The 11,375-nt window shown below is 26.5% G+C and overlaps 5 protein-coding genes across 5 annotated transcripts; 2 read left to right on the forward strand and 3 right to left on the reverse strand.

Annotated features, from left to right (window-relative positions):
- Positions 1-109: 109 nt before the first annotated feature.
- PNEG_01785 (cell division control protein 42) lies at positions 110-1,130 on the reverse strand. The gene is made up of 5 exons (XM_007875562.1): positions 1,049-1,130; positions 760-874; positions 691-709; positions 302-645; positions 110-256 (listed from the first exon to the last, which is right to left on the reverse strand). The coding sequence occupies exons 2-5, from the start codon at positions 862-864 to the stop codon at positions 149-151; spliced, it is 576 nt and encodes a 191-aa protein (XP_007873753.1). The 5' UTR covers positions 865-874; positions 1,049-1,130; the 3' UTR covers positions 110-148.
- Positions 1,131-2,036: 906 nt separating this feature from the next.
- PNEG_01786 (sterol 24-C-methyltransferase) lies at positions 2,037-3,301 on the forward strand (the record flags this gene model as incomplete). The annotated part of the gene is made up of 4 exons (XM_007875563.1): positions 2,037-2,237; positions 2,280-2,327; positions 2,373-2,600; positions 2,645-3,301. 4 exons carry the CDS (start codon positions 2,037-2,039, stop codon positions 3,299-3,301), a joined length of 1,134 nt encoding a protein of 377 aa, XP_007873754.1.
- A 353-nt stretch (positions 3,302-3,654) lies between these two features.
- Positions 3,655-6,240, reverse strand: PNEG_01787 (hypothetical protein; the record flags this gene model as incomplete). The annotated part of the gene is made up of 5 exons (XM_007875564.1): positions 5,682-6,240; positions 5,321-5,633; positions 3,987-5,278; positions 3,866-3,941; positions 3,655-3,822 (listed from the first exon to the last, which is right to left on the reverse strand). The coding sequence occupies exons 1-5, from the start codon at positions 6,197-6,199 to the stop codon at positions 3,655-3,657; spliced, it is 2,367 nt and encodes a 788-aa protein (XP_007873755.1). The 5' UTR covers positions 6,200-6,240.
- A 326-nt stretch (positions 6,241-6,566) lies between these two features.
- On the forward strand, positions 6,567-8,521 carry PNEG_01788 (hypothetical protein; the record flags this gene model as incomplete). Its single annotated transcript, XM_007875565.1, has 7 exons — positions 6,567-6,850; positions 6,892-6,975; positions 7,016-7,357; positions 7,396-7,532; positions 7,575-7,686; positions 7,728-7,859; positions 7,899-8,521. Exons 1-7 carry the CDS (start codon positions 6,604-6,606, stop codon positions 8,519-8,521), a joined length of 1,677 nt encoding a protein of 558 aa, XP_007873756.1. The 5' UTR covers positions 6,567-6,603.
- A 1,149-nt stretch (positions 8,522-9,670) lies between these two features.
- On the reverse strand, positions 9,671-10,855 carry PNEG_01789 (hypothetical protein; the record flags this gene model as incomplete). Its single annotated transcript, XM_007875566.1, has 2 exons — positions 10,395-10,855; positions 9,671-10,348 (listed from the first exon to the last, which is right to left on the reverse strand). The coding sequence occupies exons 1-2, from the start codon at positions 10,806-10,808 to the stop codon at positions 9,671-9,673; spliced, it is 1,092 nt and encodes a 363-aa protein (XP_007873757.1). The 5' UTR covers positions 10,809-10,855.
- Positions 10,856-11,375: the final 520 nt, after the last annotated feature.

Below are 11,375 nucleotides of genomic sequence, written 5' to 3' on the forward strand. Positions count from 1 at the left end.
GCAGGAATTTTTATGATTGAACTATATATGAAAAACAAATAAAAAACCAATTATAATATTTAGTAAATGTTAAATATAAAATAATAAAACTTTTTTTAAAAAGGCTAATTGCTTTGATGAAATACAATAGTCTGTTAATAAGTTAAACTCATAAAATAAGACATTTAGATTTCTTTTTCGTGACGGGTGGTTCAAGTGCGCAGACTATAGCTTCATCGAAAACGTTTTTTAATCCTTTTTGAGTCAAAGCTGAGCACTAAATATTGTTATATTTATAAAAAATAAAATGATATTTATAAACCTCTACATATTTTACGGCACCCAATTCTTTTGCAAGTCTTTCACCTAATTCCTTTGTAATGGGAGTTTGTCTTTGTCGACTGAGTTTTTCTGCAATCATAGGATCATCTCGTAAATCGACTTGTGTACCAACAATAAGACAGGGTGTCCCTGGACAATGATGACGAACCTCTGGAAGCCATTTTTCTCTTACATTTTCAAAACTTGCTGGACTAGTAACAGAAAAACAAATAAGAAAAACATCCGTTTGTGGATATGATAAAGGACGTAATCGGTCATAATCTTCTTGACCTGCTGTATCAAAAAGCCCTAAAGTATAAGGTTCTTCTCCAATCATCACAGTAACTATAGATAATAATCAGAAAAAGTGTTAAAAATTAATAATTTAACCCGCATAATTATCAAATACCTAGAAATATAATTAGCTTCAAAAAATATTAGGAAATGTAAGATCTTTACAGTAGGAACATATTCCGAAGGAAATTTGTTTGTCGTGTAAGATATTAAAAGACACGTTTTACCAACCGCGCCATCCCCAACAACGACACATTTAATAGTTTGCATAGGAGTGCGTCTAATAAACACATTATTAGTTACAAGTCAAACCTTTATTAACTTAATATTCTCTTTTTTACATATTTTGTCTCAACCAATTTATTTTTTTTATTTTTTTTTATTTTGAATTTTTTAATATTATAACATAGATTTTACTATATTTTCACTTTTTTTATTAAAAAAAATAACATACCTAAACAGACCTGTTGAATACGATCCTGATTGTACCAGTTTGATTTATTTTTATATAATTAATTGATATTTTTCACTCTTTAAACGAAGATATAGATTTCGTCTATTTTTTTCAATTTTTAATATTAAAAAAACCCAAAAACTATCTTAAGATGATTCTCTTTATAAATAATTAGTATCCTGTGTTTTTCTAATAAATCTTTTACTATTTTTTCTCTTGATCTTAAGCTTGCCAAATTTTATCTATGATATATAATGACCGGTTTTTCGATAGGTAAGGGTTAAAAAATCTCAACTTTTACATTTAAAACTTTAAATATTATTTAAAACATATCAAATAAATCTTTATATGATCTTTTTTTGTAACTTGTCTTATAAATTTGTAGTTTTATGTGTCTTTTCAGTAAAGATTTCAAAAACTTTAATAAAAATTATTATTGATTTTCTCAACTTTTAACAGCTTAATTGGATCTACTGGGCGTCTTATATATGTTCTATGCTTTTGTTTTTAGTTTTTTTATAAAATTTATTAATATTTTTAAAAATATATATTTTCTTAAATAAAATATGTTAAAATCAATAAAAAAAATTCAATTTTCCAATTAACATAAATATTATAATAAATATTTGATTTAATAGAAATTTATGGATTTCTATTAGATTTCTTTATTAATTTATATAAATACAAAATATTATATTTTTGAAATATATTTATATTATTAAAAAGTTTTATAATTGTATGATTGATTTTCTTTGCAGATAATACTAATGTTAAAAAGGGTTATTATATATATCTTTATGAATTTTGTCTTATAACTAAGTTACAAAAACTTTTCTCCGTTGGGTTTAAGTAAAATAAAAACAAGGCTTAGGTTTTTGTTAGATAATTAAGAGGGTTATTAAAAAAATAATTAGATACGAGATATTTCGTATAGTTTTTGTTTTTTTTTATATTTTTCTGATTATTATAGCTGAAGTATTCTGCAAAGATGTCTTTTGAGCCAGAACTTATTGATATTGAAAAAGATCGGGAGTTTTCAGAGATCATGCATGGGAAAGATGCAGCAAATGAACGAGGATTATTTTCAGCTTTTAAGAAAGATAAGGACGCACAAAAAGTAGCACTAGACTCGTATTTTGGATTTTGGAGTGATAAGCATTTGTCAGAGAAAAATGATTTTTATCGTAAGGTAAAAAGGAGTTTTTTTATATAGTTTCTAATATTTTATTAGGAACGTTTCAGGTTTTATGCTACTCTTACTCGTCATTATTATAATCTTGTAAAAAATATAGTTTTTTATTGAAATATTATTGAAAAAGGTTAGGTTACGGATTTTTATGAATATGGATGGTCAACATCATTTCATTTTTGTCGTTTTGCAAAGGATGAAACGTTTCAGCAGGCAATTGCTCGACATGAGCATTACATTGCGTTACATGCCGGGATACGCGAAGGCGAAATGGTATTGGATGTTGGATGCGGAGTTGGTGGACCAGCATGTCAGATTGCTGTTTTTACGGGTGCAAATATTGTGGGATTGAATAATAATGATGTATTTTTTTTTTAAATATTATTTTAATTGATATTTTTTTATAGTATCAAATTGAGCGAGCGAAATATTATTCACAAAAAAAGGGATTAACTGATAAATTGAGGTTTGTTAAGGGCGATTTTATGCAAATGCCTTTTACAGATAATTCATTTGATAAAATATATTCTATTGAAGCAACAATTCATGCACCTTCTTTAGAAGGTGTTTATTCGGAAATTTATCGAGTCCTTAAGCCTGGGGGGATTTATGCTTCATATGAATGGGTTATGCTTAATAAGTATGATGAAAATAACCCTGAGCATCAACAAATTGTATATGGAATTGAGATTGGTGATTCTATTCCTAAAATTTCTAAAATTGGAGATGCAGAAGCAGCCTTAATCAGGGTGGGATTTGAAATTATTCATTCTGAGGAACTTTCTACAAAAAACAGCGCACTTCCATGGTATTATTATCTCGAAGGTGATTTGAGGAAGGCTAGATCGTTCAGAGATTTTATTGCTATTGCTCGTATGACAACAGTTGGGAAATGGCTTGTTAGTTCTTTTATAGGACTTATGGAATTTATCGGTCTTGTTCCAAAGGGTAGTAAGAAAGTTAACGATATTTTGTTAGTTGCAGCAGATTCCCTTGTAAAAGGTGGAAAAAAGGAAATATTTACTCCTATGCAATTATGGGTTTGTAAAAAACCTTTGACTTAGTGTTTTTTATAAAATAATTTCAATAATTATATGACAATAGCTATTGAAGTAAAATGTGTGTTTTTTGTTCTTAAATCTTATATAGATCAGTATCTGATGTTTTCTGTTATTTTAGATTAATTCCTATTTTATAATTAAATACTATGCAAATAATACTAGATATTTGTTTTTCTCATTAATATTTAATTATATGGATATTATATTTGAAACGATTTATAGATTAATAAATAGAAATATGTTCATATTTAAAGGTTAGAATTATGGAGCCTTAATATAAAGTCTAAAACTATAGAATAATGCATATGTGTTTTTGAATGATACAAATACATGTTTAGCATCTTTAAAAAAGCATTTCAATAAGTTTTTCCTAAAACAGCTAATTCTGCTTCTTTTTCTCTTTTCTTTTGAAACTTCTTTTTCAAGTTTTCTTTATATTCTTTTATGTTCCCATCCCATACCTTGACTTCTCCATTTTCTATAACCCATATTTCAGTTGCTACCCTATTAATTAGTACAAAATCCTATATTTGTTACAGTTAGATATAAAAAAGAAGATATATTTACGTGTGAAATTATAATGGCGCCTCCATTAAAATTATTGATAGCATCGCTTAAAGCATCAATTGTATTGATATCTAATCTAATTTTATTTAAGTTTGATTTTTAAATCTTACTAAGAACTTACGCATTCGTAGGTTCGTCAAACATAATTATATGAGGATTTTTTAGCCCTAAAAATGCAAATAAAACTCTTCGTCGTTGTCCATCACTTAATTGTTTCATAGGTATAACTTGACTTTTTCCTGTAAGTCCATAGCTTCCTAAAAAACCTCTCATAGAGCCTTCTGAGCGTTCCGGTGATATTTCGTGTAGCCACTGTACTGCTGAAATATCCAAATTCAGTTGATCATTCATATGTTGGTGAAATTGAGCAATACGTAAATGATGATGACGAGTTATATCTCCTGAAATTGGTTGCAAACTTCCCATAAAAAGTTTAATTAATGTTGTTTTTCCTGCGCCATTAGGACCAACTAATGCTATTTTAGAATTAAGATCAACACCAAAATTAAGATTCTTAAAAAGAAGGCGTTTATTTGGAAATCCAAAAGAAACGTCTCTAAATTTTATAGCAGGAGATGGTATTCCTCCACTACATTCTTCAAATCTAATAATTAATTTTTTTTCTTTCACGATTTCTTCCTCCAATACTTTATTTTTTTGTTTATCTTTTTCCATTTTCTTTTCCATTGTAGCAATTCTGCTTTTTGCCTGTTCTCGTTGTTTATTCCCTGTCATATTCATCTTTTTTTGCAAAATTTCCATTTTGTTTTCTTTTATCTTTGTTTTTTTCATAATTTGTATATCCTTCTCTTTTCTTATTTTTTTAAATGTGTCATAATTTCCTGAATAATAATATAGATGATTGTTATAGAGATGTATTATATCAGTACAGACTTCATTTAATGTATCTTGGGAATGTGATGTCATAAGAAGAGTGTGACCATTCAATTCATGAACAAGATAGTCTTCTAACCATGCAATGGCTTCAAAATCAAGGTGATTGGTCGGTTCATCAAGTAAAATTAAAGTAGGCTTGACAAACAATATGCGTGCTAAAGATATTCTCATTCTCCATCCACCACTTAAATCGCAAGTTTTCTGTTGTATCATTTCTTCACTAAAACCAAGACCTTCTAAAATATGTCTAGCTTTATGATCGGATCCACCTATTTCTAATTCACCAATTCTTTGCCCAATAGAACTAATTCGTACTGAATTTTTATCAGGGTCATCTAATAGACTAATTAATTCTTCTTCTAAGCATCTTTTTTCATATTCATTAATATCTAATAAGGCTTCAATACAGGTCATTTTCGTAGGTGTATATTCTTTGTCTAGTAAATAAACATCAAGAGCAGGTGGTCTTGGAATAAGGTTAGACGCAATTGCATGCATAAGTGTGGATTTTCCACTCTAAAAATATTAGTATATAGGTTTCTATCTGGTATTTTATACGCCATTTGGTGCTATTAATCCGTATCTCCTTCCATTAATTAAATTCAGCTCGCTTTCTTTTATAAGTAATTTCCCATATGCTTGTATTGTTACTTTATCAACTTGAAGATTTTTTGAATTTAGTGGGGACACTAAATTTCCTGTAACTGCTATTGCTTTACTTATATGTGTGTTTTCTGAGACTATTAAAGATCCTGAAGCATGTGAATAAATAGTAGTAATCTGGTCTTTATCTTCATTTAGTATGTTCTCTCCATTTTTACTTTTTTCTAACGCTTTAGTTTCAATAATTTTCTTTTTGTATTCCATTTTCCTAAAAAATTGGTTAATTCTCCTCACCAAATTTCTTAGTTTATTATACCGCTCTTTTCTAGTTTTTTTCTTTTCATTTAGTTCTTGATTTTTAATATCTTTTTTTAATAATTTTGCTTCAGATACTCCCTCCTCTTCATCCAAATTTTTCGTAGAAAGATTTTCAAGACCCTTTAAGACACTTTCACTACGTGGATCCATCCAATGATTTGCTTCTTGGGTTCGATCTGAAATATTTTCTTCATTATTCACATCATTTTCTTTAAATCCTTCATTAAGAAAATTAAACATATTTTTTTTAGATTCCTTATTTTTCTTTTCTATTTTCCATTCTTCTATATAATTTTCTATATTTTCTTCTGATTTATAATCAATATTATAGTGATCATCTTCATCTGAAATAAAATTATATATTTTTTTGTCCTTTTGATTTATCTTTTTAGCTTTGTGACAAACGTGTGCTGCGTTATCTTTTGTTTTACTATTATCTACTACTACATTTGCCTTTTTTAAAGGCAAATGTTTTGTTTTTTGTTGACTTTGTGATTTTTCTTTATTTTTTACCATTCTTTTTAAAATAAATTTAAATAATCATGATTAATAATTAGAAATTATATTTATTCTTTTCTTTTTTGAAATGTAACCCCTATAAGTAAAGATATCCTATTTCAAACTTATATGAGGTTTATTGTATGATTAATTTTTCCAGTATTGAATTTTTTTAATAGTCTGTTAAATTCTATATCTAAAAAACTTTTAGATATAGAATAATTTAAATGTCTGTTTTTATTAAAAATAATGTTTTTAATAGATTTGGTGATGCTTTTTCTTTATTTTTTCGTTTTTATTAGTAAATTATAAAAATAATTATAAAAATATAATATTATTGAAGCTTTGTATGAGCAATCGTTAAACGGATTATTGTTATAGGCTTAAGTAGTTATTTAAAGTAGAAAATCAAAGTTAATTAGATGGTTTCTTTTCAAAATGTTAAAAGAATTAAGCAAAAAGAAAGACAAGCTGCTATTCGAAAAGCTATGGTATTAGTTGGCTCAAGTTTTCCAGAAGATGGAGATGAAGAATTTCTTACAGCTTCTGCTGAAATGATAGCAAAGAAAATAGCAGCAAGAGAACCTAGATGGACATCGGAGAATGTTGTAAAGGCTTATATACGTAGCTCTATTCGAAATAATGAAAAAATAAACTTTATAACAGAAGGTGAGGTTGTTAATGAAATAGATGAGATATTGAGGATTTAGTATTTTTTGTTGAGGCAATTGAGCAAGCGATACTTTTAGATAAGGAATTGGAGCTTGGGAAGTCGCCGAGAGGGCCTCTTCATGGTATATTATTTTATGTATTTTTTTTTCCTTATTGTTTAAGGTGTTCCTGTGTCGTTTAAAGATACGTATAATATAAGTGGATATGATTCATCTCTTGGAATCTCAACTTTTGTTTGTAAACCTTCTCTAGATGATTCTGCTCTTGTAAAGATGATAAAAGATATGGGCGGAGTGATTCTTTTCAAGACAAATGTTCCTCAAACGCTTTTTACATTTGAATGTTCTAATCCTATTTTTGGAAGAACTCTAAACCCATTTTCTTGCAAATATACATGTGGTGGTAGTTCTGGTGGTGAAGCTGCTTCTCTTTCTTCTAACTCATCCGCTTTGGGTTTTGGAAGTGACATTGGTGGTAGCCTAAGAATTCCTGCACATTATTGTGGTATGTTTTTTATAAACCAAAAATTGTTAACAATTCAGGTGTTTGTTCTTTAAAGCCATCTTCTGATAGATTTCCTTTAAAAGGACATTTTGGAATTGTTGAAGGTTTTGAGGGAATCCGTGTTGTTGCTGGCCCTATGACGAGATCTGTTTCAGATTTAAAGTTTATTACTAAAGTATGGTATTTAAAAGAAAAGTAGTTTTAATGGTTTTATTAGGCTATATTACTTTCTAGGCCTGAATTATATGATTTTTCATGTATACCTTTACCATGGAGGGAACCATTACAACCAGAAAATAATTTAAAAGTATTTGGATATTATTTTGAAGGTAAATAGAGAAAATGATGATTTCGTATTTATTTTGTTTAGACGAGTTTACTTTAACATCTCCTGCATGTCGTAGAGCAGTTCGTATGGTAGTTGATTCACTTAAAGCTGCTGGTCATAAAGTTGTTGAGATACGTCCTCCTAGTTCTTTTGATGCTGTTGAAATATTTATTGGTATTTAAGGTTTTTTTGATATTTTATCTAATTTAGAAGGTTTGTCGTCTAGTGATGGATATAAAAGTATTTATGATGTTATTAAAAAAGACCCATTGGAAAAGAATCTTCGACTTTTCGTCTTGTCTTCTTGGATTCCTTATTTTATAAAATCTATTATTGGATATATAATTGAAAATATTATTTGTGATTTAAAGCTTTCTTTGGTATTTAAAGCAGTAAGGAAAAAGAAATTTACAGAATATTGTCATCTTGTTCATAGACGCAATCTTTATCGCAATGAATGGTTCAAAATTTGGAATTATTATAAACTTGATGGTATAATCGCGCCTATTAATCCTCTTCCTGCGTTACCTCATAATGGAACAACGAATGTTGCACCTATTGCTGCATCAACTTTCATTTATAATCTTTTGAATTATTCAGTTGGTTGTCTACCAGTAACATTCGTAGATTCTTCAATAGATATTTTATCTGATGAATATAAAAAATGGGATGGGATAATGCATCAAAAATTATATCAATCAACTCAGCCATTGTATGATCCTGATAAAATGCATGGACTTCCTGTGGGTGTTCAAGTTATAGGGCAACAATGGCAAGAAGAAAAGGTGATAGAAATGATGTTTGATGTAGAAAATGCATTAAGAGCATTTGAATGATTTTTTAGGATTTGTTTAAGTACATTTTTGTCTTATTTTGTTTTTTGGTATTATATTTTGATTTAGTTTTTTAAAGAAATTTGTTTTTTTATATTATTAAATAATATTAAGATTTCTGATTTATGATTTTTATATTTTATAAATATTAATTTATTAAGTTTTGGGATATATATATTGATTAATATTTAATATATTAAGGAATATTATTAAAGATGGGTCTGAATTTGCAAAATAGATGAGATTATTTAAAATTTAAATATATTTTAAATTAAATTTTTGGGTAATTTTAAGATATTTATATATTAGTTATAAAAGTATAGAAGTTATTTATATTATATTTATCAATTGTTTTTAAATATTCTTAAATCAAATATTATTAAAGATAATATATAAAACTTTATATTTAAATTATTTTATATCGATTAATTTATAGTCATTAATTAATTAGGATTGATGTTACATGTTTACTAATAATTTAAATATAGTTTGTATAATAATGTTTATTATTATATGTACTCATATAATTATCTAAAAAAAATGTTCATTATTTAGGAAATTAATTAGAAAAAGATTGATTAGAATATATTATATTTATTATTTTTTGAAGAATAATAATAAATTTATATATTAATATCTTAGCTTTTTTATTTTAATTTGATTTTAAGATATTTCGTTTATTCTTAAAATGGTTTTAATATTTAAGATATATTTATATTATTCTAGCAATGGAATACATAGATTTATACTAAAAATTTTTTATATTTATCATATTTAGTTTAAATAGTTTTTTTAGATATATTTTATTTTAATAATTAAAAAGCTTCTTTAGAAATTTAAACGTATGATCTTTTAGTATTAATAGCAAATTTAAGATGTATACATATTAGAGGATAATATAATTATATGTATAAATTTTCCTAATGGGATAAGATATTTTTAATGATTTTATATTTGAAAAAAAATGCTACAAACACAAAAATCTAAATATAAGATCATATATTAAAAACATATAAACTATTAAAATTTCATTTTATTACAGTGCCCAAAAGATCTTAATTTATTTAATCATACAGTTTGTAAACGAAAAATTGATAAAAAGAGTGCTGGTATATTAATAATATTAATAAATTTTGAATTCCTTTGATAAGTTTAATTAAGTTCCTTGATATCTTTAAAGCTATGCCTAAGTATTGCTTGAGGGCTTTCTGAAGTCTTACTCGATATATATCTTTCATTAAGAGAAAAGCTAGTAATTGGTAAAATAACAATATCACCTATAGTCATTTCTTTATTAATTTTTGACAAGTAAGAATATGAAATATTTTCACTTTCGACTTTAGAAGAGCTAATAGCATCAGAAGAGAGATAATCAATAATAATATTTGTCCATAATGCGGAATTTATAAATTGAGTTGATTTTAAAGAATTTTTGCTAGTGCTTTTTTTTTGCAAAATTTCTTCAGTAATATTTACTATAATCTCTCGAAGAACAGGATGTCCTGGTTTTGCTCTAATGGTTTTACTACTAAACCGAAAAAATTCAGAATTATCTTGCATTGTATCAGGTCGACTGGTTATGTCAGTTTCTATACCAATAATAAGTCCAATGGAAGAAAGCTCTATCGATTCTGAAATCCAATTAGATGCAGGAAGTAATAACTCTGTATTAATATCGCTATAGATACCGCCCCTAGCAAAAAGAATGAGATAACGGAAAAAGTTAGCTTTAAGAATAGATGTTGAAAGTGCATTATAAGCTTTTATAACATCTGGAATGGATAAATAAAGATGTCTTATAAGATAATGTGCATATTCTTCTTTGACTATCTTAAATAAAAGTTTAATATGTAGAAAATATCTATTAATGACCTACCGTGTAAATACTACTATTATGATATTTTTTCCAGCTAGCTTCTAATGGAAGAAATCTAGAATCAAAGTTTGAATCAGAGGGCTCATATTTCCAGAATTGCCAGATATAATCAGGAAACCTTTGCTCTTTATATGGAAATTGAAATGCTAAATGTTCGTAAAGAGTTTGTGGTTTATTTTCAAAAGTCTTTGTAGAAAACATAGTCATGCGAAGCTCCCGAGAAGATTCTTTATATCTCAATTCATTTGAATAATAACTTATTTTCTTTTGTTTTCTTATGTCTACATGGGTCTTTGACAATAGATTTGGGTATTTTGTATAATTCGTGTTTGATAAATAAAAAAAATATGCAACCAACAAGTATAATGACAGTATTAAAGATAAAACTGTTACGTCCTTGCGTATTTTTGGCATTCTGAGTTTCACAATTCTTGAATTTTTTTGATTATTAATATTAGCGGGTATTTAACATGGGTCTTAATATTTTTATGTATTACGGGCTGGTGAATCTCGTGTTTTATCACCAAATTTAGAAAATGCTATAAAAATAATAAGACAAGATATAGTCTTTAGAATATGCTATGCAATGTTTTTTATATATTTAAGTTCCATATTCTTTTCAATTTACTTTATTGCAATTTTCTTATATTTTATAAGTTGGTATGATGTATATATATTTTAGATAAACAAGTTTGTTTGATAAATATCTTTAAGTATTTTTAAAAACATAATACTATAGATCTTGTAATTGCAAATATTTATAAAAAATTTAGAAACAAAAGCTTTATGTATTGACAGTACATATTTTATAATTATATTTTTTGTTTTTCATAATTTAGAAAAATGTTTATTAAAATATTGAGCGTTTATATTTTGTTATTGAACATGTTTGATTATATTTATTAAAGTTCTGTATTTTAATTTTTTTTAATTTATATAAATATAGCTTACAGAGTATAATGAGTTATAAAAGTGTAAATG

The sequence above is a fragment of the Pneumocystis murina genome, assembly GCF_000349005.2.
Source record: "Pneumocystis murina B123 chromosome Unknown supercont1.8, whole genome shotgun sequence".
NCBI lineage: Eukaryota > Fungi > Ascomycota > Pneumocystomycetes > Pneumocystales > Pneumocystaceae > Pneumocystis > Pneumocystis murina.